Consider the following 25,848-nt stretch of genomic DNA (forward strand, 5'->3'; position numbering starts at 1 on the left):
AAAGACTTACTTAGTCCAGAATGAGAAAAAAAATTTCATTAATTTATAGAAACCAAGTTGTTACTTATGGAACATCATGAAAGTGCAAAATACTATGGAAAGATAATCAAAAACAATGAAAGTGTGAGAAACTCACAGCCAAGAGGAGACTAAGGAGACATGACAACTAAATGTAATGTGGTGTCCTGAATGGAATCCTAGAATAGAAAAAGGACATTAAGTAAACTAAAGAATTCTGAATAAGTATGGACTTTAGTTAATCATAATATATCAATAAAGGTTCATTAATTGTGACAAATGTACCATATTGATGTAAGATGTTAATTACAGAGGAAAACTGAGTGTGGGATATACAGGAAATCTCTGTACTATCTTTGTAACTTTTCTGTAAGTATAAACTATTCTAAAATACAAAGTTTACCTGAAAAAGAAACTATGGAGATTCATCCTAGGCAGCCTGTTAAAACATTAGTTGTTAGACATCTGCTAGAAACTGCACTATTTAGTTCAAGAGCTCCCAGAAGTTTTACAATGATGGGAAAACGTGAAGAAAAGCTTTCTTGACAGAAAGGCACACTCCTTTAAAGGTTCAGGTCAGCTGCAAGTAATGATACAATATTTTGTCAATAATTAAAATGCTATAAGTACATTTACAAGAATCTTTTTCAATAGCAACAGTTGTTCACAGTAACTTTCTCCTGAACTTTTACCCCCAGAAGGTTAGCATTCAGGAAGCTCAGCTGCTGTCTAACAAACTTAATTAATCAAAAAGTCATTTCCGAGCTGTAACTATGAGTAAAAGCGCTTCAAGTGTGCTAGCAAGCCTACAAGTTAATCAAAATGCTAATGCAGTACAAATTAAAGTTGTGATTAACATTTCACAGTAGCTGCTTAAGTGAATTGATCACACAAATGGGTTAAGCATTACTCATTTCCTACAGCCCCAACCGGGAAAAGGGTTGTTATGTGGGTATGAGGAGAAGAGCTGGAGGTAGAAGGATCCTTCATAATAGCATCATATCATCAATAAACCAGTACCAAATTGTCATTCAAAGGCTTACAGGTAGAGTCATCCAGGGGGAAATAGCCTCCCAAATTATATTATAGTCCTTGAAGGGAGATCACCTGTAAATCCACAAGAGTAAGTGAAGGTGTTTTACACCTCAAAATCCACACATTTGTGTTAGTTTTGGAAATGCTAAATGCATTAGCTCTGTGTTGCGTCTGTAGTGGGGAATGGTGCTTTGTTTTAGGTGTTTTGGGTGTTCTATTGTGGAATTAAAATGTAACTTTGATACAGGATAAAATAAGCACTAGCTGGATGATGATTCTGCACCATAGTGAAGATCTTTGCATCTGGAAGAATAATCACTCAGGATTAAGTTCATTTAAAATTATTTGTTTTGAAATACACATCCATTAATGAAACCTCACTAGGCTTCTATGGCAAGATATGAGCTCCTGGCAGTCTTGCTAGGAAAGCAGCCTGAATTAGACTTCCCTGTCTCTATGAATTTGATAAGGTCACATGAATGTTTACAACAAACAGACTACATTTGTTAGTAGACAATTCAGATTTGGCAGATAATTTTAAAAACATTGTGAGAATCCACACACAGTAAATCTCCCTTTTCAATCCTTTCTTAAGAAAGAACTAGAAAGGAAAAAGTGAAATATTTATTCATTCCATTCACCCATGATATATTGAGAACTATTATGTGCCAAGAATTATGCCCAAGTCACCTTAACAGTCAGTGACACTATAAATAGTTATTGATGAGGTTCCAGCATATTTTGAATATGAATCAGAATCCTCTAAATGTATGCTCATAGTATTAATATTCCTTGAAACATACCCATAAAAATATAAAAGATATATTTAAAACTTAATAGTGTAATTTTCATCTTAGGATCCTTTAACGACTTCAGTTGCAGAAATGAACTCTTTGTAGATTACTAATTATGTATAATCCAATTCTGGAAGTCTAAAAATTATTTATTTATCACCCTTCCATCTTTTTCTCAAAATGATTTGAAGAAGCTTTCTGAAGCCTATTGTGCTGTACTGTCCATTTAAAGATAAGCTTTTCATTTGATCTAATCATAATAATTATAAGCATTTAAAAAATGTGAAAGGATTCTACTAAGAATATACAGGAGATTTTATCTACCATTGCTACATCAAAACATTTCTTACAAGTATTGGATTAAGGATTTGACCAAGTACTTCTTTTGATAAGCTCGGCACCACCTGGACTATTTTCACTGCTAACTGTATTTGACTATGATTCTAGAACTTGTTCATTTAATTGACACTGACATTCTTCAATACATTTAATTTATAGCCCACTGAGCCTGTGCTTAGTGCATCCATAGGTAAATACTCCTCAAAGGTTATGTTAGCCTTGCTCCATGGCAGTTCTATCTCGTGGTATCATCAAATATTTCTAGCTTTTTAATCTACTAAAAATGGGGATCATTTGTTAATAGAAATATAGACCCAGCTATAGTCAAAGTATCTCTCAGTTAAAATAACCAGATCAATAAAAAATATTCATATCATTGTGTCTTTTGCTTCCCTTATCCTATTCTTTTCTATTCTCAGACTCTAATATATGCATACATTCATATCTTAAGTTTATTGATTAAAATACTTAAAAAAATAGTTTGAAGACACAATGTGTTTTCAGAATAGCTGTGGGTTATAGAAAATATATGATACTAGTTATCTGAAATGTAATACACTTTAAGTTTATCAGAAACTGTTAGAGAGATAGAGAGGTCAAATTATTGTTTTGAAGTTTGGGCTAAACAACAACCCTACCAATAAACTTTTAGGGATTCGGTTTTGCAAATTTAAGAGGGTTTTCTGAATAGAGGAAAGCATACCAGTTCATACATTTCCCCCCTTTCTCTATTTATGCAGCTTATTAAAGTTATTTTTTGACAAACACCTTTTGTGACAATTGATAAATCCTATTGGAACACGATAACATTAATTTGAGTGGTATATGAGTTACATATTATCTCGTGTGAAAGAGAAGAAAGGCTGGAAACTTAGTTGTTCAAAAAAACTTGGGCCTTAAAGAAAATGATGTAAAATGACAGCTCCTATATTAAAGTCAGATGCAAGAATTTATGAAACAATGGAAACTTACCCACCAGAACATAGCTCCTTAAAGGTCTTCCTTTCAGGCACTGAATCACCTAAATTATTTTCAAAGCCAGTCTCCTGGTTTACCTTTTGCCTACTTCCATTAGTGCAATGGAACATGAATTCAATCTATATAAACATGTGCCTTGGTATACAGAATACAGAACTTCACACTCCCTCAACAGTAAAGAGGAGATGTCTGTTATCTTTTGGGGGAATTGGTAGTTCTGTATCTTGGGACAGGGAATCTCTGAGATTGCCTATTGTTACTAGACGTTTGAAGTTTTTCAAAAAGGACCAGGGGGATGGACAAAAGCTGCCTCCAGGGGAGCCCCGCTAGTGGTGGTTACCCAGTGAAAGAAGCCAAGAACCTAACCTAAGCAGAGAAGGCAAACGGTGAAGAATGAAAGAGGAACATAAAATGTGTGTATGTGTGTTGTAATAGTAAACCTAAGCACAGTCATTACAGTGTGCATCACTACTTATTATTAGGAGTATCTTATAATTATTATGGCATTCCTTTTTCTTCCTGTGGTTGTATCAGCGATCTGATCTTTCCCCCATTATTTCCAATTATTGTAGTTTTAGGGGAGACTCTGAAGAAGTAAATGGCTAATTCACTGCGTTACCTAGCATGATATAAAATCCTCGAGAAGGATCATAAGCAGCTGAAACAAAAAACATATCAACTGGACACTATAGAGTGATATAATAAAGCAATTACAAATATCAGTCATATTAACAAGTCCCTCTTGGAAACTGGTTAAAGTAATTATAGGCAGACTGTTGAAAGGGAACTAGAGTAATTAAAGGGAGGTGACTTGAGTATACATTGAAAAGAAGGGATTAATTAAAAAATATTATTCATGTTCTAGTGGGAATTCTTGGTCTAAAAAAATGTAGAAATTCCTGTGAAGTTCTCATATTTTAAAATAAATCCTGACTAGGCCATGAGTACAATTTTTAGATCCATCTTTACAGGGCAAAGGGAACCCAGTAAGATAAACTTTTATTATATATCCAACCTATGCTGAAAACTGTTTTTCTTTCTGCTATAATCTTGGGAAAGTTACTTAGTCTTCATCTGTAAAATAAGGATAATAATTGTACTGCTTCCTTGGATTATTAGGGCAAATGAGTCTATGCAATACGAAGCAAGTAGAACAGAGCCTGGTACAAAGAAAATCCTCAATAAATGTTCACCAGCACCACTGTTAATGATGGCCTGCCTTATGGACCATAATTAAATAGCAATTTTTTGGTGTGGAGTACAGGGATGGTATGCAGTTCTCCAAATATCCTGGTTGAATTTGGTATTTAATATACATTAATTCCAATTTCAATTTGGAAGCACAGGTTTCCAGAGATCTTTCTAATCAATCTACACTGTCTTATTTCTGTGTGTGTGTGTGTTCTCCTTTCATGAGGTGTATCGTGTAGTCGTTAAGAGTATTACTGTGCACACAGATGTTTTGATCTATTAAACTTAGGCTGCAGGGTAGATAGCATTAGCTGAAGGGTAAATATGGCCTCTACTATATCTGAAAGCAACTTTCCAGAATTAACCCAGCAAACTGACAGCACAATTACACTTTGAATCACACAGCCCTTTGGTCCTCAGCTCACTGAGTCAGCTCCTCGAGCCATGGTTTCCCTTTTTTCCTTAAACATCTGAAAGTGTCCAGTTACTGGGCAGTTTTGCTGTAGATACCACAGAGGAGGTAGTGGGCGTGGCTAAGATATAAACCTGTACTCTTATACTATTTGGCTTGGTATTTAATTATTTTTCACTTAAACGAAGATGATTTTAACGTAAAGACTTAGGGCGCTTCTTAGAAAAGATCAGAGCTATTAGAGCAGGATTTAAAGTCCTGCTATCTCCATTTGGTTTCAGCATGGACTGCCTCAAAAGATCACCTTTTAACTAAGTTATTTGACTTCTTTGAAAACCAATTTCTTTGTCCCTTGATTAAAAAAACAGTGTGGGGCTAATCAAAACACCAGACACTTTTCATCAGTTCTGACTTTGCCATCAAATTTGAAAAATTTAGGCAAGTCACTTTAATTTGGGGCATTTCTTATGTATCATCTTCCCATAAAAGCTAACATAAAGTTTTTCTTGGGTACATCTGGCACACAAAATATGTCACATCATTTACTACATATTACAAATATATTTTAGAGTTAACATAATCAAGAAGAGGATCTCAAAGACTAATGGCAAGAATAATCAATTCCATAATTGCTCAATTTATAAACTAGTGTATTTTAAGCAGGTTTAAAAAATTTGAGATACGTACAGAAATTTTTACTCTTATTTTTGTTGGGTGGGATGGAGATGGAAATGCTAGTAACAGTAAAATATTAAGAACCATGACAAAAACACCTTAAACCCAAAAATGACATAAATGACCTTGATACATAATTTCAAATGGGTACAAGAAGAGAAGGCAGGCTATACTGTGCATTCTGACCTCAAGCCAGAGTGAATACTACTACAACAACTATGTTTTTCTTTTGTAAAAGATTCCCCAGGACACGGGTAGTCATACAGAGTTTTCATAATCTAAATCGTAGCTCATGTAAAAGGTACATTTCTATATATTAAAGGGAATAAAAAACTTAGAGTTAAATGACCATGAAAAAGCAAGGAAGTAAAAGAATTACTAAGAATGAGGAGACTAAGATAGACCTAGCTCGAGTCCTCAAATCATTGTTTACTTTATAAATATTAACTAATGTCACACTCTTGTAAGGTGTTATTTTTACTCAGACAGCAGGGGTTCAGTGACTTGCCTAAGGCCTTATACTAAGGCTCTAAGTAGCAGAGCAGAATTTATAGTAAGAGCTGGTGGCACTGAGTCCCATACACAGAACACAAGGTCATGCTGATGTCGCATGAGGGCAGTAGTATAATTTTCAATCAGCCAGCAGGACTGCAGCTTGGAAAACTGCTTGAACCAATGCCTTCTAGGCCAATAGTATCCATGTACCAAATGAGAACAATAGGGTACAATGATGAAAACTGTCACTCAGTCATGGAAAATTTTATCAAGTCATGACTTCCCCCCCCAGATTTTCCATTAACAACCCTAATATTCTTTCCTCTTCCTGACTTGTTACTTTTATCACAATCTTACAAAGAAACTGCAGGAATGAGGGGATTTAGGATATGAAGCTGGTTGCCATCCCTTTACAACTAAGTTTCTTTCCAGGTGGCTTCTGAAAAGCCAAATCCATATTTATAAGCATAACTAATGTTATAATTTACACTAAAGGAAAACTGCACACACAATGTCTGACAACAGGGAACTAATTAAGTAAACTATGACCTTCTTATGAAGAAATACAGTGCAGCCATTAGAAATTATGCTTGAGAAGAATATTTAATGTTGTAAATTATTAAGTTAAAAAAGGATATAAAATAACATGATAAAAATGTGCAAAGGAAGAAAGTGAGAGAGCAAGTGTGTATTTGTGTAAATGCAAAAAGAAAAAGAAACTCTGAGCCTCCAAAGACAAAAAAGAACTATACACAACTACTGTAGTTAGTAAACTTGTTTTTTTGCAGGAGTAAGCGTTAGTCATTCTAAAACTACATCAGAAGTGTGCTAGAATGGAGGAATTAAGTAAACATATTTTGATTAATAAGAGCCAAGTTTCTCACAGGTGGAGAAAAGAGTCAAAATTTAAAAAAGGGGAAGGCTAAAATGAACCCTTGGTGTTAAACTGGAATTGGAGGTATTAGAATGAACTCATGGTTTTATGAATACAAATGTTTCCCACATACCCAAACACACACACACACACACACACACACACACAGAGCTAAGCAGATATACAAATAGATATAGATGTCTATGTATATATACTTATATTTCCTAGCTTTGCCCACTGAGGGGGCCAGAGGCAATAATATCCAGGCAGTGATGGAGTCAACAAGCACCCAGATTTTAGTCTCTAAAACCACTCTCTAATAAAAACAAGCACTCGTGAGCCTATACTTATAAATAAATAAATATATAAATAAATGAATAAAGTAAATAAATAAATGGAGGAAAACAGAAATTCTGGGAATGATGGGAATAGAAAATCACAGTAGTAATAATTGTTTCAGGCAAAAGTCACCAATGGATGATGAAAATAATGTAGGAAAATATGATGAGAAACAGGATAACTGCATAATCTCAAAGTATATCACCACAACATATTAGTAACAAAAGGAAAAAAAGTAATTTTACAGTGGAGAACCCTGGCAGACACCACCTCAAGTGTACAAAGTTAACATCCCCGGTAATAATACACATCCATGTCACAAGTCTCCCGATAAGATACACCGAGAGGACAAAACATCACTTCTATTGTATTCTTGCCAGTAATATATAACTTCAATGTAATTATGAGGGGATATCAGGCAAACCCAAGCTGAGGGATAGCGCTATAAGATACCTGGCCAATACTCCTCACAAGTGCCAATGTCCTGAAAGTCAAGGAGACTAAAGCGGACATGACAACTAAACGCAATGTGGGATCCTGGACTGGATCCTGGAACAGAGAAAGGCATTAGTGGGATAAAATCCAAATGGACAAAACTGGAATGAGGTCTGTAGATTACTTAACAGGATTGGATCAGTACTGAGGCAAGATGTTAACATTAGGGGAAGTTGGGTGAAAGATATATGGAAATTTCATTGTACTATTTTTATAAACTTTTTATGTCTGAAGTTATTTCAAAATGAAAAAATTAAAAAAAATTTTTTGAATTAAAATAAATTAATTCATTAACAAAAAAAGAGCCTCATATTGATGGGGGTGAAGATATAATTACTATGAATGACTTTAATTTTAATACATTGTTTTTTCAAATTTCTACAATGAAGTGTATTACTTTTATAATTAAAGAGAAAACTATTTCTCTTTAGATGTTATTTAGAAGGAGTAAAAAAATATCAAGAAATATAAATATCCACGAAACTGTACATAATATTGAAATAGAGGCTAAAAGTACCTGATTGAATCCTTTTCCCTTACAGTACATTTAGAAATAGACTTCTTGTGAAACTGCTAATTTCTATTATTATATAGCCTTTGAATCATTATTAACTGAGTGGTGAAAAGGTATGCATGAGTTGATATACACTGTAACTTTTATATATGATATAAATATGTACACCTATTAAGTATACCTGTAAGTATAAAAATTTAATTCCTCCTGCAACATCTCTCCAACCCTTCCTGACCCCTGAGTTCATTAACAGGTCAGTGTTTGAGGGGGAAAAAATAGCTAGAGGAAACACAAATGAGTATCCAGGGCCACAGCTAAAACTTTAGGAACTTTAACCTTCGTTTATAAAGTGTGACTAATAAAGAGTGGCAAACCATCTTCCTAGAGAGATAAACCAAATGTTAGTTACAAAAAAGGTGTAAAAATAATTTACTTGTTTATTATAGCCTTATTTCCCTTCTAATTCCTGATAGTTTGTGCATACTCTATTTTATGAAACAGGCCTATTCTTTTAAATAATAAAATTAAGCGTTTTTTTTCCTGATCATAAAATTGTTAGCAGCTCATTTGAAAACATTCAAACATTTCAGAAAAGCATAAAGAAGAAATTAAAAATCATCCCAAATGCTGCTACACAGAGACGGCTACTTAATCTTTTGGTCAATACTATTCTGGATCTTCTCTCTAGATATATTTTCATATATTTATGTAGATATTCTACACAGATACAGAATTAATAAATGGAATTGTAATATTTGGCAGTGTTCTATAACCTGAAAGATGCTTGGGTTATTCTAAGTCTTTAATTTTGCAAATGCCTATACACAAATCTTTACAGACTCATTTATTCTACCTTTAAAAACATCAGTCTTTTGAAAATCTTTAAAATTGTTTTTTATATATAAATGTCCAAAAAGCCATAATGTAGAAAATCAAAATCTCTTATAAGCTCAATCCTTTAGGTGTGCTTCTCCCACCCTGCTCCTCTCACAGTCATCTCCCAGCAAATGGCAGCTCCAGCTTTCCACTTGCTCTGGAGAAAAGCTTTGGAAACATCTTTGGCTCCTTGCTCTCCCTAAAAACCCTTGTCCAATCCATTAGCAGATTCTCCTTAAAAAAATATACAGGACCCAACCAATTTTCACCAGTCTCACCCATACCAACCTGGTCCAGCCACCATCATTTCTTGCCTAGCCTTACAGCTTTCAAGGTATAAAGTTCATTGATATGGTTTCAGATTCCACATTGCAACTAACTAAGGAATATAACATGTCAAGGTTTTGTATAGTATCAGAGAATATCTACAATTTTCTGAAAAGGCTGTAAAAATACTCTTCCTTCTTTAAACTACATATCTCAGTGAGGCTGGATTTCCTTCATATACTTCAATTAAAACACCATATTGTAACAGACTGCTTGCAAAAGGTGTTAAACGAATTTAGCTGACTTCTATTAAGCTAGACATGAAAGATACTTGCAAAAATATAAAATGCTATTACAGTTCTCACTAATTGTTTTGGAAAATAGTTATTTTTCATGAAAAATCATTACATAATAATGGGTATATTAGTGTTATTTAAAAATGAAGTAATAAATATTTGAGAATGTTTCCATTTTCATTAATATGGTAAATACTCATAGATAGAGCCACCATAACCATTATTGAACCACTGCTCTACAGCTTCCCTCTCATTCAGAGTAAAATCCAAAAGCCTTACCATGGTTTTACAAACTCCCTACGTGACCTGACCCCATTTTATCTTAATCTCCACTCCCACCCCTCTTTGACCTCATTTCTACCCACCCCTTTTCATGTTTTTTACAATGGCCACCTTGATTTTTCTTGAATATACCTAGTAAGTTCCTACATGAATCCTGGCACTAGCTCTTCTTACTGTTTGGAATAACCCCACAGCTCACTCCCTTCCTTTGTTTCTTAAATGTCATCTCATAAGAAAGACAGTCCCAGAATACCACATTAAAAGATAGTACAAAATGGCACCCTCCATCTTTCTCCATATATCCTTTATTATGCTTTATTATTATTTTAAAATAGCAGTGATCACCACTTGACTTATATTTTTAATTGTCTGTCTTCACCATCTCTAGTGAAAGCCCATTACAGCAGGTTCTCTTCTGTTTGTTCACTGCTGTATGCTCAGAACCTAGCAAAGTACCTGGCACTTAGTTTACCTTCAGTAAATTTTGATTGAATGGATGACTAAAATTGTTATCTTACTGCATTTATATTTGCTTTTCCTTCAAAAATCCTTAATTTGAGTCACCAGATTTTTTCTCAACAATGCTACAATAAAAATCTTTAAATGCAAGTATATTTTATTCTAAAAAGAAAAAAACCAGAAAGAATGGGAGAAAATGTAGGTAATTAGAAATGACTTTCATACCTGACATACTCTGAGAGCTTGGTCCAACACTGTTTTGGTATCAGTGTCATAATCTGGGCAGGGCAGCATGGTTCGGCTGAGATGTGCCTGCAGTAGGAGATGAGCTTTGGTGTGAGGGCTGTCAAATGAATGAGGATTTGATTCTAATGGAAGACATTTTGCCAGTTCGCTATTCATATGATCTTCATTGTGTCTTACTGGCAAATCTGTGTATTCTTCTGCATCCTGAAAAAACAAACAAACCCATATATATATAATGTACATATAAATGTACCGTATCAAAAGTATAATATTTAATGTACTTCTTAGCTTTAACTACTGACATTTAAAACATGCTTTAGAAAAACTGTAAAATAACCATATTCCTTAAAATTCTGCTGTGGTCAGTACTACTATTGATATTAAGCAAAAGCTAGTAATGTCTAATACATCTGAAATTCATGAATGCTCTTGTTATTTATCCAGTCAACAAAAACAATACAGATCCTAGTAAGCGTCAAATGTTATGCTTGACAGTGGACCCGGGCCAACGAACCAGAAACTGAGAGTTCATCAGGGAAAAACAAGTCCTGAAAGTGGAAATGAATGTTATGATATGGTAAGCACAGAGTGCTGAAGGGATATTCAGTTTGGGGACTTAGTTATTTTAGAAGGTCAGGGAAAGCGTCTTGGAAAAAGAGATATTTAAGTGAGGATCTATAGAATGAGTGGAAGAAATAAGACAGGGCTGGGAGAAAGGGGATGAGGATAGGGTTGGTGAGATAAGAAAAGGGTGAAGACCAGGATCATTAACTTAAGACTTACTGTAATAAATTAGATTAAAATAAAAGTGTTCAAAATTGGGGGTTTCCGGTTCCACATGCAAGGAGCTTAGAAGCCACCACTCCATCCTAACAAGTAAAAAGCTGAACAGGTTGAAAAAACCAACAACTCGTCTTGAATCCACGAGAAGGAAGAACACAGGGCAAACCGCTGCCTCCAAGATTGGAAACACAGGCGAATGCAGGGAGTCACCGCTAAGAGGAGCAGAGGCTCACAAGCAGAAAATGCCTTGGCAATCAGTGTCGAGGTAAGAAAACCTGAACTGTAACTGATGAATTGTGGGAGGTACAGTGCAGACAACTCCGAGAGCTAAAAACTCCAGGGGGACCCAGTCATAGGGGGCCCCCACAATACTGTGAAATTTACCTTTAGGAGCTCAACCAGATTCCCACAGTAAATATCAGAGAAAAATCGCCTTGGGCTTCTAGCAAGGGGAGGGGAAAAGAACCATCCTGAAATACGTTAGAGCACTCTGTCCTTCTTAACAAGGCCTGCTCTCAGGAGAAACTAGTTAACTGGAGCCTAACCCTGCTGGGATATATTATGAGAACCTAACTGACCTGGGGAATGGAAGTACCCAACTGTAACCAGCTCAAGCTTTGCGTGTGGGAGAAGGGAAATACCCCACTCCAGCTCACTCTAGCCATCCTATCCCACCTAAGGGGTGAGGGTAGAAATAGCTGTGAAGTTCACAGCACAGAGGCACAGACTCACTGAAGACTTGGGACCTAATCATTGGACCAGAGAATATTTCCCCTACACCGCCATGCCCCACCTCACCACATTATTAAAGGCCTATTTATAGCAGTTCTTTTTACCCAGTACATTATGTCCAGCTATCAAGAAAATTACAAGGTATACCAAAAGGCTAAAAACACAATTTGAAGAAATAGAGCTATCATCAGAACCAGACATGGCAGGGATGTTAGAATTATCAGATCAGGAATTTAAAACTATGATTTATATGCTAACGGCTCTGACAGATAAAATAGACAGCATGTAAGAACAAATGAACAATGGAAGCAGACAGATGGAAATCCTAAAAAAGAATCAAAAGGAAATGGTGAATACACAAACACTAAAAGAAATGAAGAATGCCTTTGGTGAGCTTATTGGTAGACTGGACGTGGTTTAGGAAAGAATTTCTGAGCTAGAGGATATATCAATGAAATTTCTGAAAACTGAAAAGCAAAGAGAACAAAGACTGAAAAAAACACAAGAGGATATCCAAGGACTGTGGGACAACGACAAAAGATGTAACATATGTATGATGGGAATACCAGAAGGAGTAGAGAGAAAGTAAGAGAAGAAATATTTGAAACAATAATGATTGAGAATTCCCCTCCTCTCCAATTAATGTCAGACACCAAACCACAGATCCAGGAAGCTCAGAGAGCACTGAACAGAATAAACAGCAAAAAAAAAAAAAGTTACACCTAAGCATATTATCTTCAAACTACTAAAAATCAAAGATAAAGAAGAATCCCTGAAAGAAGCCAGAGGGAAAAAACACCTTACCTGTACAGGAACAAAGGTAAGTATTACTTCTGAATTACTCTCTTCAGAAACCATGCAAGCAAAAGGAGAGTGGCGTGAAATGTTTAAAGTGTTGAGGAAAAAACCCCACCAACCTAGAATTCTATATCCTGTGAAATTATCCTTCAAAAGTGAAAGAGAAATACAACTTTCTCAGACAAATAAAAATTGAGTTAATTTGTTGCCAGCAGACCAGTAGACCTGCCTTGCAAGAAATATAAGAAGTTCTTTGGAGAGAAGGAAAATAATATAGGTCAGAAATTTGGATCTATATAAAGAAAGGAAGAACCCTGAAGAAAGAATAAGTGAAGGTAAAATAAAAACTTTTATTTTTTTATTGTTAATTGATCTAACAGACAACACTTTGTTCAAAATAATATTTTTGAACAATTATGTATGCTTATGTATTTTATATGCCTAGGTATATGACTTATATATAAGTGATATGAATGACAGCAATGATACAAGAGATGGAAGGAAGGAATTATGATTATTTTATTATTATAAGATTCCATACCCATTAGGTAGTATAGTATTATTTGAAAGTGGAATTTGATTACTTGTAAATGTACACTGTAAACTCTAGGGCAACCACTAAGAAAAGCAAAAAAAGAAGTATAGCTGATATGCTAAGAAAGGAGAAAATGGAATCATATAAACAGCTCAATTAAGACCACAACAGACAGAGAAAGTAGAAGACAAAAACAGGAACAGAGAACAAGGGCAACAAATAGGAAACAGTAAGAAATATTTGTTGAATATCCACCCTATGAGGGAGACAGACATTATTCAGTCACATAAATAAATGTGAATTTGATATGGTGACAAATTCTATGAAGAAGAAATACATAAAAGCATGAGAGTTTAGCAAAGAAATCTGACCTAGTAAGGTCATAAAAATTTCCTGAAGGAAAAAGTAGATATGCTATGATATAGAGGATGAGCAGATGGTAACTAGATGAACAGAGACGTGAAGAGTGTTCTAGGAACAGTATCTAGTATATGCAAAGGCCCTATAATGGGGGGGGGGAAATGGTAAGTCCAAGAGACTGAAAAATGTTGTGTAAAAATAATTTCAACTGATATAACATCTGAAAAAATATCCTAAGTGAATATTTGGAACATTCTGTTTAACTGAACTGAATAAATAAACAAAATTTTATAATATTCAGTTAAACATATTTAATAGGAATATTAAAATAATCATTACATTTTCTCTCATTCATGAATTGTCTTGTCTTTGTTTTGCAATAGTCAAAAATACCACAGCACTTTACACTATTTTGAACACTGTCTTTACCACTTTGTGCTGTTTTATGTAAGAAGTATATGCTGACACATTAGCAGTTAATAATGTTTTGCCCCTATGTGTCATTTTGGTTTTCTTTTCATATGCCATTTCTGTTCATTCCTGCTCTCTCTGAAGTCATCTCCTAAAGAGGGACCAGTTATATATGGCAGTGCTATTATTTTTGATTTCAGGTGAATTTCAGGACTGAAGCATTGTCACCTGACAACTAACACATCTCAACCTAATATCTGGGCTCCATCCAAAACCCCATCAACACCTATCCATCCTAGCCTTGCCAAATGGCTTAAGAAAAATATAACAGCAGATAAGGAAAAAGATGGTTCAGAAATCTAAAACATGACCTTTTATTTAAAGGAAATTAAAATGATATCGGAGAAAACAATTTATATAAATAATTATTCTAAGTGCAGAATAAAATACTGTTATTCAGAGTAGAGCACTGAAGTGAATTGGATGTGTTGGAAAGTTTCCTAAAAGAAATACTGTTTGTTCTAGCCTTAGAACAATTTGTAGAAGAGGAGAGAGGGAGAAAGATTCCTTGCATTCCAGGCACAGAAAATAGTATGAGCAGATCCATAAAAACAGATAAGGAGGGGTCTAAGGTTTAAGCCTCAGGGATGAGGAGAATGATGATGCTATTAATAGAAGAGAGGTTGGGAACACTCAGTGAGCAGGAGCTTTCTGTTAAGCGTGCAAAATACACTTAAAGAGAGGACCACAATCCAGATAGCTGGGTGGAGGTGGAGGGAGAAGAAATCAGCTTTAAATCTGTTTCACAGTTTAAAATTTATTCATATTTAGATTTCTTTCTACTGGTCATAAAATACAACTTCCTCTGATCTTTTTCCAGAAGAAAATTGAATAGCTATTTTTTTTTTTTCGGTACGCGGGCCTCTCACTGTTGTGGCCTCTCCCGTTGCGGAGCACAGGCTCCGGACGCGCAGGCTCAGCGGCCATGGCTCACGGGCCCAGCCGCTCCGCGGCATGTGGGATCCTCCCGGACCGGGACATGAACCCGTGTCCCCTGCATCGGCAGGCGGACTCTCAACCACTGCTCCACCAGGGAAGCCCCGAATAGCTATTTTAATACTGTAAACTGTATTGGTCCTCCAGGATTTAGCTATGTAGGAAATAGGTTTAGACTTACAAATTATATGAAAAGTTAAATTAAAATCAAATTATATGGAAAGTAAGAATTTGGCTGAAAGTACTAATGAATAGTGTTATCTAAGTAATCCACTTCCCTCTGTACAATCCTGTTCAAATCTGATTATATACCTTACACACCCCTCTTCCCCATACTGTGTGTGTGTGTGTGTGTGAGAGAGAGAGAGACAGCAAGAGAGAGAGAGAGAGAGAGAGAGAGAGAGAGATTAGATATTGATTGACTGATTGGGAGGCAAGAATATAAACTAGGTATTTCCCAGTCTTAGTTCCCAGATACCTCTGAAAGTGTGAACATCCTTCTGTGACGTATGATTCTAGTATCCAAAGATGCACATTTTTTCATAAAGTATGACTTATGAGTTCTAAATGCAAGTCAACTACTTCATGTGGTGCTAAACTAAAGAAACAATGATCTGCTCCAACACTAGAGGGAAAACTAGTAGTGTTGAACTCACTGAGAACCAGTGTATTTGAACAAGACTGACTACTCAAAATTGTGCTTATTCTACTTTTGGGGTTATTTTCGGATAAATTTTATCATTAGTGATTTTTACTGTATTTGCTTGCTTTAGAATCTGAACTCCATGTAAGATGTGACTCCACTGTTCTCCAAACCATGCCAGTTCTGCTTGAATTACCCCTGGTTTATTGCTTTTATCCCCTGCTTCACCAGGATTGTGAATTTGCTCACTGCCAGCAGTATCAGTATCAGATGAGTCTGCTAACAGCTGAGTACATTTTAGGTCAGAAAAAATGCTCTGCAGTAGAGAGATCCTTCTAGGTTGATTAGGGGAGCAATCAGATCTTTAATGGAGATTACCCAAAGACAGTGATCTTAGTGAAAAGCTTAATTTAGTGATGCCTTTTCTTGGTGCATAAAAGCAATCAAAGGGTTCCTTTATTAATTAAGCTAAGGGTTCCTTAATTTCTTGGCAAAATCTATACACTTTAATAATAATAATGAAAAGCACTTTAATAACTACAATGGACAAGGTCTTGGTGTGCTGAGTCACTTGTTTACCAAATATTTATTCAGCATATACTACTGCTGGGTACAAGTGATGCACAAAAACAAACAATCGATCCCCTACCTTCATGAAGCTTTACAGTGAAGTGGGGGAGCCAGACCTCAATCAAAATTGACCATGAATAAATGTAAAATGACAAGTGGACAAGTATAAGGAAGGAGGAGTACAAATAATAACAGTGGGTCAGGGAAGGTATCTTTGGGGAGGTTTCAACTGAGCTGAAAGACAGTAAAACATTTTTTTTAGGTAAAAAACGGAAAAGGGATAGGATAAGGTTCATACTTGAGGGGGAAAAGAGGGACACGGAATCTTATTATAGGAAAACACTCTTTAGAATGCTTATGTAGATTTTATTACTTAATATATTCTTTTGAGAAGTAATGTCTTTTTCGTTATTAAATTTGACCCAGGCAATGTTTTTGAGATCTTCAAAGAGTTGACGTTAGATTTATGTTTATAAAATATCAAATCAAGAATAGTTTCTGTAGTTAAAAATTATGCATAATTAAATGAGGTCTCATCAAAAGCTATTACTTCCTTTGAGGATCCCTCCTTTTCTGTTTCCAGTGTTTGAATTAAAGGGGCATCCAAAGAATGTAGTAAGTAATTCATTCCCTTAGAGACATTACAGATCACGAGGGTGGGATGCACGGTGTGAGGTGGTAGAGAGAACACTGGGTCTGGGAACTGATACAACAGGTTGGTTTGCAGCTCTGCCATTTACAAGCTATGTGATCTTCTGAGACTAACTGAACTTCCCTAAGTCCCAAATTCCTTGTCTTAAATTGGGATTTGGTGTGAGGATTCAATGTGATAGTGTTTATGAAACACTTGAAAGCTCTAAGACTTGGTATAATGTCAGGCATTATTACTATAATAATCAGCCCCACATCTGATCACATACAGAATGTAAACTGAGGCTTAAGATTCAATTATTTGAGTTTTGTTCTACAGTTTTCAGTTGTAAACCTTTGTTTACAATTATGTAAAAATACTTCCCTATCTAAAATGACATTTCATTAACTCACTTTTAAAAACTCATGATTCTTAAATATTATTCAAAGAAACAAGAATACTATTACTTTTAACCAATGCTTTACTAGTAGTGGCACATACATTTTATCCAAATAATCATATAATTTTTATGTAACTGTGTTACAGAAAATATTCGTTCTTTGAAAGACAATATTCTCAATACAAGAGACAGCCAAATTAAAGATAAAATATTGAGAAATTATATCCTCTTGAACTATAGGTTTGATACTGCAGGCTTTAGTTTCCAATCTCCAATCAGTTTTCTTTTAAATTCATATTAATTAAATGTTCACAAAAGCACATCAGTGTGTGATGAGGAAAGATGCTCTTTTCAGTGTTCTGCAGTGACCTAACTCAAAATAGTATGAAGAGACAGGGAAGAGGAAGAATCGTTTATATTAGACACTTGCTCCAACTTTTCTGAAGACAAAGTATTATGTATAGTTATAGTACCCTGAAACCCTACAGTGTTTTCTAATTAAAATTTAAGTGCTGTGAACCACAGAATGAAACAGAAAATATTGATTTTTAGATCAATTAGAATACATAAAAATATTATCAGCATTTTCATTTTAATTTTTCGTGGTTTGATTATGGACTCAGGAAGCAATTTAAAATGAAGACTCACTGAAGACACTGCTATTTAACCCTCAACTACTCTGCCAGACCCTCCTGTGAAAACCATGATCATTTATTCCTGGGATTCCAGTTCACGATTTTTCTAAGCTCTTTAGAATGTGGTGTGTTTGCTTCACTACTTTACTTAGCTCTAACCTCCTTCAAAGTATTTTATTCTGGGTGTTTCAGAATACTTGCAATGGAGATTTTTTACTTAGACTGATTAGGAAAGCAGCAAACCCAGGATCAGCGGAGAGAGCTAGTAAAATAATAAAATCCCTGCTTAAAAACAAACAAGCAAACAAAAACCCTTTCTAGCTACTTCTTCCTCAGTAGGACACTCTATTTACCTCCAAATTACTCCTCTCATTTTAAACAACTTGTCTAGTTAATTTCCTGTGTGTGATCACTGACTACAAGTGAGGTTCATTTTCTTATCTACATCATGTAGGTAATTAAAGGAAATTGAAAGTGGGCAGTGAAGCTTTTATGCAACTGGGATTGAAGCTGAATGGAGGGCAGCGAGGTCAGTGGAGTCCATTATATTTTTATGTGAGAGGCGGGTTTGTCTACCCTGTCCCTGTTTATTTAGTGTTGGCTGGACAGGCTACTAACTGCAAATCTATGTCTCTGATTTGCTCAGCTGTCCTTGAATAAAGACATTTTCCCTGCAAATGCTGAACGACAGTGATTGACAACCTATGATAAACTCTGCTTGCAACCCCTGCTACTGTCTTCAGATTGCAAAAGAGAAATCAGAATAAAGAAACATCTTTCATAATCACATCAAATGGGCCCTGCTGTTCACTCAATAGTTTTCCTTTTGTTTCCCTTTTCATCACAAACCTCAATCTGTTCTACAAATGCCATAAACTCAGCTACTCCACATAAAGTAAAAAATTAAAAAAACCCTGCAAACATATGTATGTATGCTACTACATTTTGCTTGTACATGAACACTGATTTTAGTTTACTGAGGATACACACTCTTACGTAATGGCTTGTTCACACCACTGTATCACTAACTTATTTGCCTGTTCTCTGGAGAACAATCTGGCAAATCTACACTGCTGAGGTATGGTATGTCTTTTAGTGATTAGCTGGCACTTGGGTTTAGTTAGGACTCTCGTAGCATTATTCCATATGTAACTCTTACATGTCCTTGTGGCCCTTAAATCCACTGATTGTACAGCTTACTTTTTAGATTCGTTAATAAGAAGCTTATCAAATACTTAAAATCGACTTTGCTTTTTCTCTTTAGTGAGCGTGTGTAAACAAGTGAATTCTGTTTGACTGTGTATGTGTGAGTGTATTTATTCTAGGTGCAGTAACTATATGAGTCTGCTTTATTTTACCTAAGCAAATTACTGAGGTAAGAAACAGTCAGAATGGATTCATGTGTGGTTTCGTGTAAGCATTACGTAACAGTAAACTAGTACTTTTATGTCGCTGGACTCGGCACTGCCTACGCTGAACTCACTAAGTAGTTGGTAAGAGAGCACTTGAACAGTGGGGATGGTAACCTGATCAAGTGAAGGACTAAAGAAGCTTTATGCTATAACTTAATCTCTGTCATGGGAAAAGCAAAACTTATAAAGTTAATGAGTTCTAGACTTTAAGTAGCACTTGATTAATTTGTAACATTCTGAGGCGTTAAAACAAGCCAAAATTATTTTCTCACATTCCAGTGCTGTCTTTTGGCCACTGAAGCTGTAGAAAAAGCACTTCAGTAAATTTCCCTGATAGGAACACTGTTTAATTTCTGTGCCTCTCTGAAGTATTAAATTAATTGTATATTATATATTTTATAATAATATTTGAAAAATAATCTGGCATTTACCAAGCCAGGTCAAGATATATTAAGGGATAAAAAAAAAGCCTCCTATTTTTATCTTTATTATTTCAGATTACCTTTTATTCAATAATTAATCTATGAAAAAACTAACATGTTTTTAAAATCAAATCTATATATATAATTAGTATGGTTTCTAGCACTTACGATTCTTACTTTTATTCAAATTATCTATTCAAAGTAAATAAATCATATGAATAAAGTATATCTCTAAAATAAAAGACTGCTATAAACTAGACTTACATGGAACTTACAATAACCTCAAAATGCAGTGAAAGGTATACTAGGAATGAACTTAATAAGATTACAAGTTAAAAAAAAAAAAGTAAAACAAGAGCCCTTGGTTATAAAACATTTATTGGAAAATGATAAAACTAAGATCTAGTTAAGCAATAAAATATTTGTCCAATATGCGTACAATTTGCTTCACTAAAATGAAATATCAAAATAATTTTATTATATGCAGATGGCAAACATGAAAACACTGACAGATGTAATTGTAATTACTCATAGATCTATGTGTGTTTCCTGTCAGGGCTTATATGAAAATATGTGTCTGATTTGTATCAATGTCTTAAACTTATGGACATATGTTTGGCCTTCAACCAGTTAGGGCAAGCACAGAATCATTTGCCAAAAATAAATATGCACAAGAAATAATACCTTACTCTTTCCAGTGTAAGAATGACCACCTGGTTGACAGCTGGATTTTAAGGGATCTTACAATAGTGAGTACCAGCAGGTCTCTTGTGCTTAAAATAATTTCAGTGGTAAGAATTCCATCAGAAACTTCTATTTCCCAGGATTTATAGCTAAGTCCTTAAAAAATTGTTCTTTGATGAAACTTAAAAAAAAATTCCTCAGTTTTCAAGGATATAATAAAAATGCCTTACAGCTTAACAATGTTTAGATATTTTCCTCTTAAGGCTATCAGGTTTGAATCCTAAAAGGGAATAACTGAGATTAGCAGCAATATATAATAATTATGCATGGTTAAATGTCACACTTTGCAATCCATCTTTAAAAGCTAAACAAAGTTTTTTTTTTTTTTTTTTTTTTTTTTTTACCACCTTGCTTCTGTCTTTAAAACTTCATATGTTTATTAGGGTGACTTTCTTTATAATTTGCATTTCTACAGGCTATGAGATAATATCAAATGAAAAACAAGCAAAAAAATAAAAACCAAAGTGGAAACATTAAAACACTTCTAGGGCTTCCCTGGTGGCGCAGTGGTTGAGAGTCCGCCTGCTGATGCAGGGGACACGGGTTCGTGCCCTGGTCCGGGAGGATCCCACATGCCGCGGAGCGGCTGGGCCCATGAGCCATGGCCGCTGAGCCTGCGCGTCCAGAGCCTGTGCTCCGCAGCGGGAGAGGCCACAACAGTGAGAGGCCTGCATACCGCAAAGAAACAAACAAACAAAAAAACCCCAAAAAACCCCCACTTCTAATCTACTTATTATCTACTGAGTATCTTCCTTCCAGGAGTTAAGATATACATATACAAAAAGTAAAATAAATCTAAAAGTGAAATATCAAAATAGGCCAATATACAAGAAATACCACAAGATAATACAGGAGTGATAGATGAATGAATGAAACAGACACCGGTGTCATGAATTTAGAAAAAGTAGCAACCACTGCATCCGAATAAGGGAATATTTTAAGAGGGAGCTGAGCCAAGATGCATGGATGAATGTTAGATACATTGTCCAGGTGGGAATCATAGGCAAAGGTGTGAAGTTGAGCATATATATAGTATGTTTAAAGGTGAGAGAAGGTTCAGGTAAAAAAGGACCGTTGTGGAGAGCCTTGATACCCAGGTTAAGGGAGTAATGCTGTATTATATGCATAATTTTAGATTTTTGAGGGGAGAAATGATGTTTTTTTTTTTGTAAAAAAAATACATTTATTTATTTTATTTTTGGCTGCGTTGAGTCTTCGTTGCTGTGCACGGGCTTTCTCTAGTTGCAGCAAGCAGGGCTACTCTTTGTCGTGATACGTGGGCTTCTCATTGCGGTGGCTTCTCTTGTTGCAGCGCCTGGGCTCTAGGAGTGTGAGCTTCTGTAGTTGTGGCACGTGGGCTCAGTAGTTGTGGCTCATGGGCTCTAGAGTGCAGGGTCAGTAGTTGTGGTGCATGGGCTTAGTTGCTCCACGGCATGTGGGATCTTCCCGGACCAGGGCTCGAACCCGTGTCCTCTGCATTGGCAGGCAGATTCTCAACCACTGCGCCACCAGGGAAGCCCACAAATGATGTTTTAAAACAGGTAAATTGGCAGGGATGAGTTGGGTGGATTAGAGAGAGAGAGAAGCTAAAGTAGGAAGATCATTTAGGAGACTGGTTAGCACAATTGTTTAGAAATGGGGTGATGGGAACCCAGACAGGAGCTGAACAGTGAACGTTCTTTAAAAAAGGGAGAAACAAAAAAATTATGAAGGAATCGTCTTGGTAACTGGTTTAATACGTGGAATTGGGGAGAAGAAAAGTAGGAGTCATGGATTACTTGAAGGAATTCATCTTGGGGGTATGAAAGAATGCAAATACAACTGACAGACAAAACAAGGACAGGAATTCTGGGAATAATGAAGATCAAGATTGAGACATTCTGGTTTGGGTCACAGAGGGACAATGAAATGGGAATGTCCACTAAACAAGCAGAAGTTGGAACTGTAGTTCATAACAGAGGTCAAGACTGGTGACTATGCTATGAGATTCACCCGTTTAAAGGTAACACTTAAAACTGTAATTGTGGTGTGACCTGAGGAAGTGAGTACATGCGAAAGCAAGAAAAAAAAAATTGAGAACAACTAGAGTTAGACACAGGAAAAGGAGCCAATGTCAAATCGTAAGAAAAAGAACTGGATAAGGTGTGAAAGTTCATTTTTAAGGATGAAGAGAGTATCAAGAAGTAACTCATGTCAAATGCTATAAAAAGATCAAAGAAAATGAGCACTATGAAAAGACAATAGCACTGAATAATTACGAGGGCACTGGGGCCTCTGAAAAATTTGAATAATAGCAATCCAGATTATAGGAAGCTATGAATAAATGGATTGAAAAGAAATGGAAAGTTGAAATTTCATTTTTTATTTTGCACCGAATGGGAGAAAGAAAATAAGATGGTAATTCGAGGAGGATGTTAAAACCAAATAAAGAGGTTTCTTCATCTCCCCAGGCTAAGGGTGACCTATACATGTTTAGAAGTGCATTTTGTTAAGTTAAAAAAGTTGTTTTAAAGTTTATAAGAAACAACATCAAGAGATCTACTGAGAAAATTTACAACAAAAAAGTTATGAGGGGGAGAACCAGTGAAGTACTAGAGCCAGCTTGTGAGAATCAACTGTTATCTACTTTAAGAATATACCGCATTTTGGGCTCCCCTGGTGGTGCAGTGGTTAAGAATCCGCCTGCCAATGCAAGGGACACGGGTTCGAGCCCTGGCCTGGGAAGATCCCACATGCCGTGGACCAACTAAGCCCGTGTGCCACAACTACTGAGCCTGAGCTCTAGAGCCCGCAAGCCACAACTACTGAGCCCGCGTGCCACAACTACTGAAGACTGCATGCCTAGAGCCTGTGCTCCACAACAAGAGAAGCCACGACAATGAGAAGCCTGCGCACTGCAACGAAGAGTAGCCCCTGCTCACCGCAACTAAAGAAAGCCCGCGCGCAGCAACGAAGACCCAACACAGCCAAAAATAAATAAATAAATAAATGTATAAGAATATACTGCATTTTGTTTATTCATAGTTTGGGTTGTTTCCACTTTTTGGCTACTACGAATAATGCTCCTATGAACATTTGTGTACAAGTTTTTGTTTGAACATGTTTTAATCCCTTTGGGTATATGCCTAGGGGTGAAACTGGTACACCATATGGTAATTCTGCTCAATGTTTTGAGGAACAGCCAAACTCTTTTCCAAAGTGGCCGCACCATTTTACATTCCCACCAGCAATGTATGAGAGTTCCAGTTTCTCCATATCCCCGTCAACGTTTGTTATTGTCTGTCTCTTTGATTATAACCATCCTAGTGGGTATGAAGTGGTATCTCATTGTGGTTTTAGTTTGCATTTTTCTAATAATTACTGATACTAAGCATCTTTTTATGTGCTTTTTAGCCATTTGCATATCTTCTTTGGAGAAATGTCTATTCAGATCCTTTTTAATTGAGCCATTTATCTTTTTATTATTAAAATTTAAAAGTTCTTTATATATTCTGGATGCAAGTCTTTTATCAGCTATATGATTTGCAAATACTTTCTTCCATTTGGTGACAGTGAAATACTTTCTTTCCACTTCCTTGTTGGTAACACTTGCAGCACAGGAACTTTTTTGATGAAGTCCAATTTATCCACTTTTTTTCTTTTGTTACTTGCACTTTTGGTGTTTTATCTAAAAAGCCATTACCTAACCCAAGGTGAGGAAAATTTACACCTATGTTTTCTTCTAAGAGTATTATAGTTTTAGCTACTATATTTAGGTCTATGATCAATTTAGAGTTAATTTTTGTGTATGGTGTGAGGGAGGGGTCCAATTTTATTCTTTTGTATGTATATATCTAGTTATCTCAGTAGCATTTGCTGAAAAGACCACTCTTTCTCCATTTTATTGACTTGGCACCCTGGTAGAAAATCAACTGACCATAACTGTAACAGTTTATTTCTGGACTCTTGATTCTATCTCATTGATCTATATGACTATGCTTTTGCCATACTATTTTGATCAGACTAGCTTTGCAGTAAGTTTTCAATCAAGAAGTGTGAGTCTTCCAACTCTGCTCTTCTTTTTCAAGATTGTTTGGCTATTTGCCTTGCATTTCCATATGAACTATAGTATCAGCTTCTCAATTTCTGGAAAAAAGCTGGGATTTCAATAGGAGTTGTTTTGAACCTGCAGATGAATATGAAGAGTATTGCTACCTTAACATTAAGTCTCCTGATTCATGAACATGGGATATCTTTTCATTTATTTAGATCTTTAATTATTTTCAACAGTGTTTTATAGTTTTCAGTGTACAGGACTTACACTTCCTTGGTTAAATTTAATCCTAAATATTTTACTCTTTTTGATGCTGTTATAAATGAAATTATTTTCTTGATTTTACTTCATATTGTTCATTTCTAGGATATAGCAATATAATTGATTTCTGTATATTGATCTTGTAACCTAAAATCTTGCTAAACATTTTAATGAACTCTATTAATATTCTGGTGAATTCCTTAAGGCTTTTCTATATACAAGATCATGTCTTCTGGAATTGGAAGTAGTTTTACTTCTTCTTTTCCAATTTGGATGCCTTTAAAATCTTTTTCTTCTCTCATTGCCCTAGCTAGAGTCTCCAGTACAATGTTAAATAAAATGGTGAGAATGGACATCCTCATCTTCTTCCTGATCTTAGGAAGAAAGCATCTAGTTTTTCATCATTCAGCATGATGTCAGCTGAGGGTTTTTTGTTGATGCCCTTTGTCAGGCTGAGGAAGTTCAATTCTATTCCTTTTTGTTGAGTGCTTTCATCGTGAAGCGCTGTTAGATTTTGTCAAATGTTTTTTTCTCTGTCTATTGACATGATCATGTGGTTTTTTTCCCTTTCTATTAAAATGTGAATTACATTAATTGCCTTTTGGATGTTCAATCAATCTTGCATTACTGGAATAGATCCCATTTGGTCATGGTGTACAATCTTTTTACTCAGCTGCTGGATTTGGTTTGCTAGTATTTTGTTGAGGATTTTTTATCTATATTCAGAAGGGACATTAGTCTGAAGTCTTCTTGTGATATCCTTGTCTGGTTTTGGTGTCAGGGTAACACTGGCTTCCTAAAATGAGCTGGGAGGTGTACCCTCATATTTTTGAAAGAATTTATATAGAATTGATATTAACTCTTAGAATGTTTGGTGGAATTCATCAATAAAGTCAT

General features: G+C 35.5%; 1 protein-coding gene across 4 annotated transcripts in view; it reads right to left on the reverse strand.

Moving 5' to 3' along the window:
• The window catches only part of ASCC3 (activating signal cointegrator 1 complex subunit 3), a 337,033-nt gene that overhangs the window by 19,532 nt on the left and 291,653 nt on the right, over positions 1 to 25,848 (reverse strand). For all 4 annotated transcript variants that reach the window (XM_029223639.1, XM_029223640.1, XM_029223641.1 and 1 more), the window contains one exon: positions 10,565 to 10,789. In XM_029223639.1, the coding sequence (XP_029079472.1) occupies positions 10,565 to 10,789 (225 nt within the window). The remainder of the gene's footprint in view (positions 1 to 10,564; positions 10,790 to 25,848) is intronic.

Source organism: Monodon monoceros, unplaced genomic scaffold, assembly GCF_005190385.1.
Source record: "Monodon monoceros isolate NGI ecotype Baffin Bay Population unplaced genomic scaffold, NGI_Narwhal_1 Super_Scaffold_15, whole genome shotgun sequence".
In the NCBI taxonomy this organism is placed as follows: Eukaryota; Metazoa; Chordata; class Mammalia; order Artiodactyla; family Monodontidae; genus Monodon; species Monodon monoceros.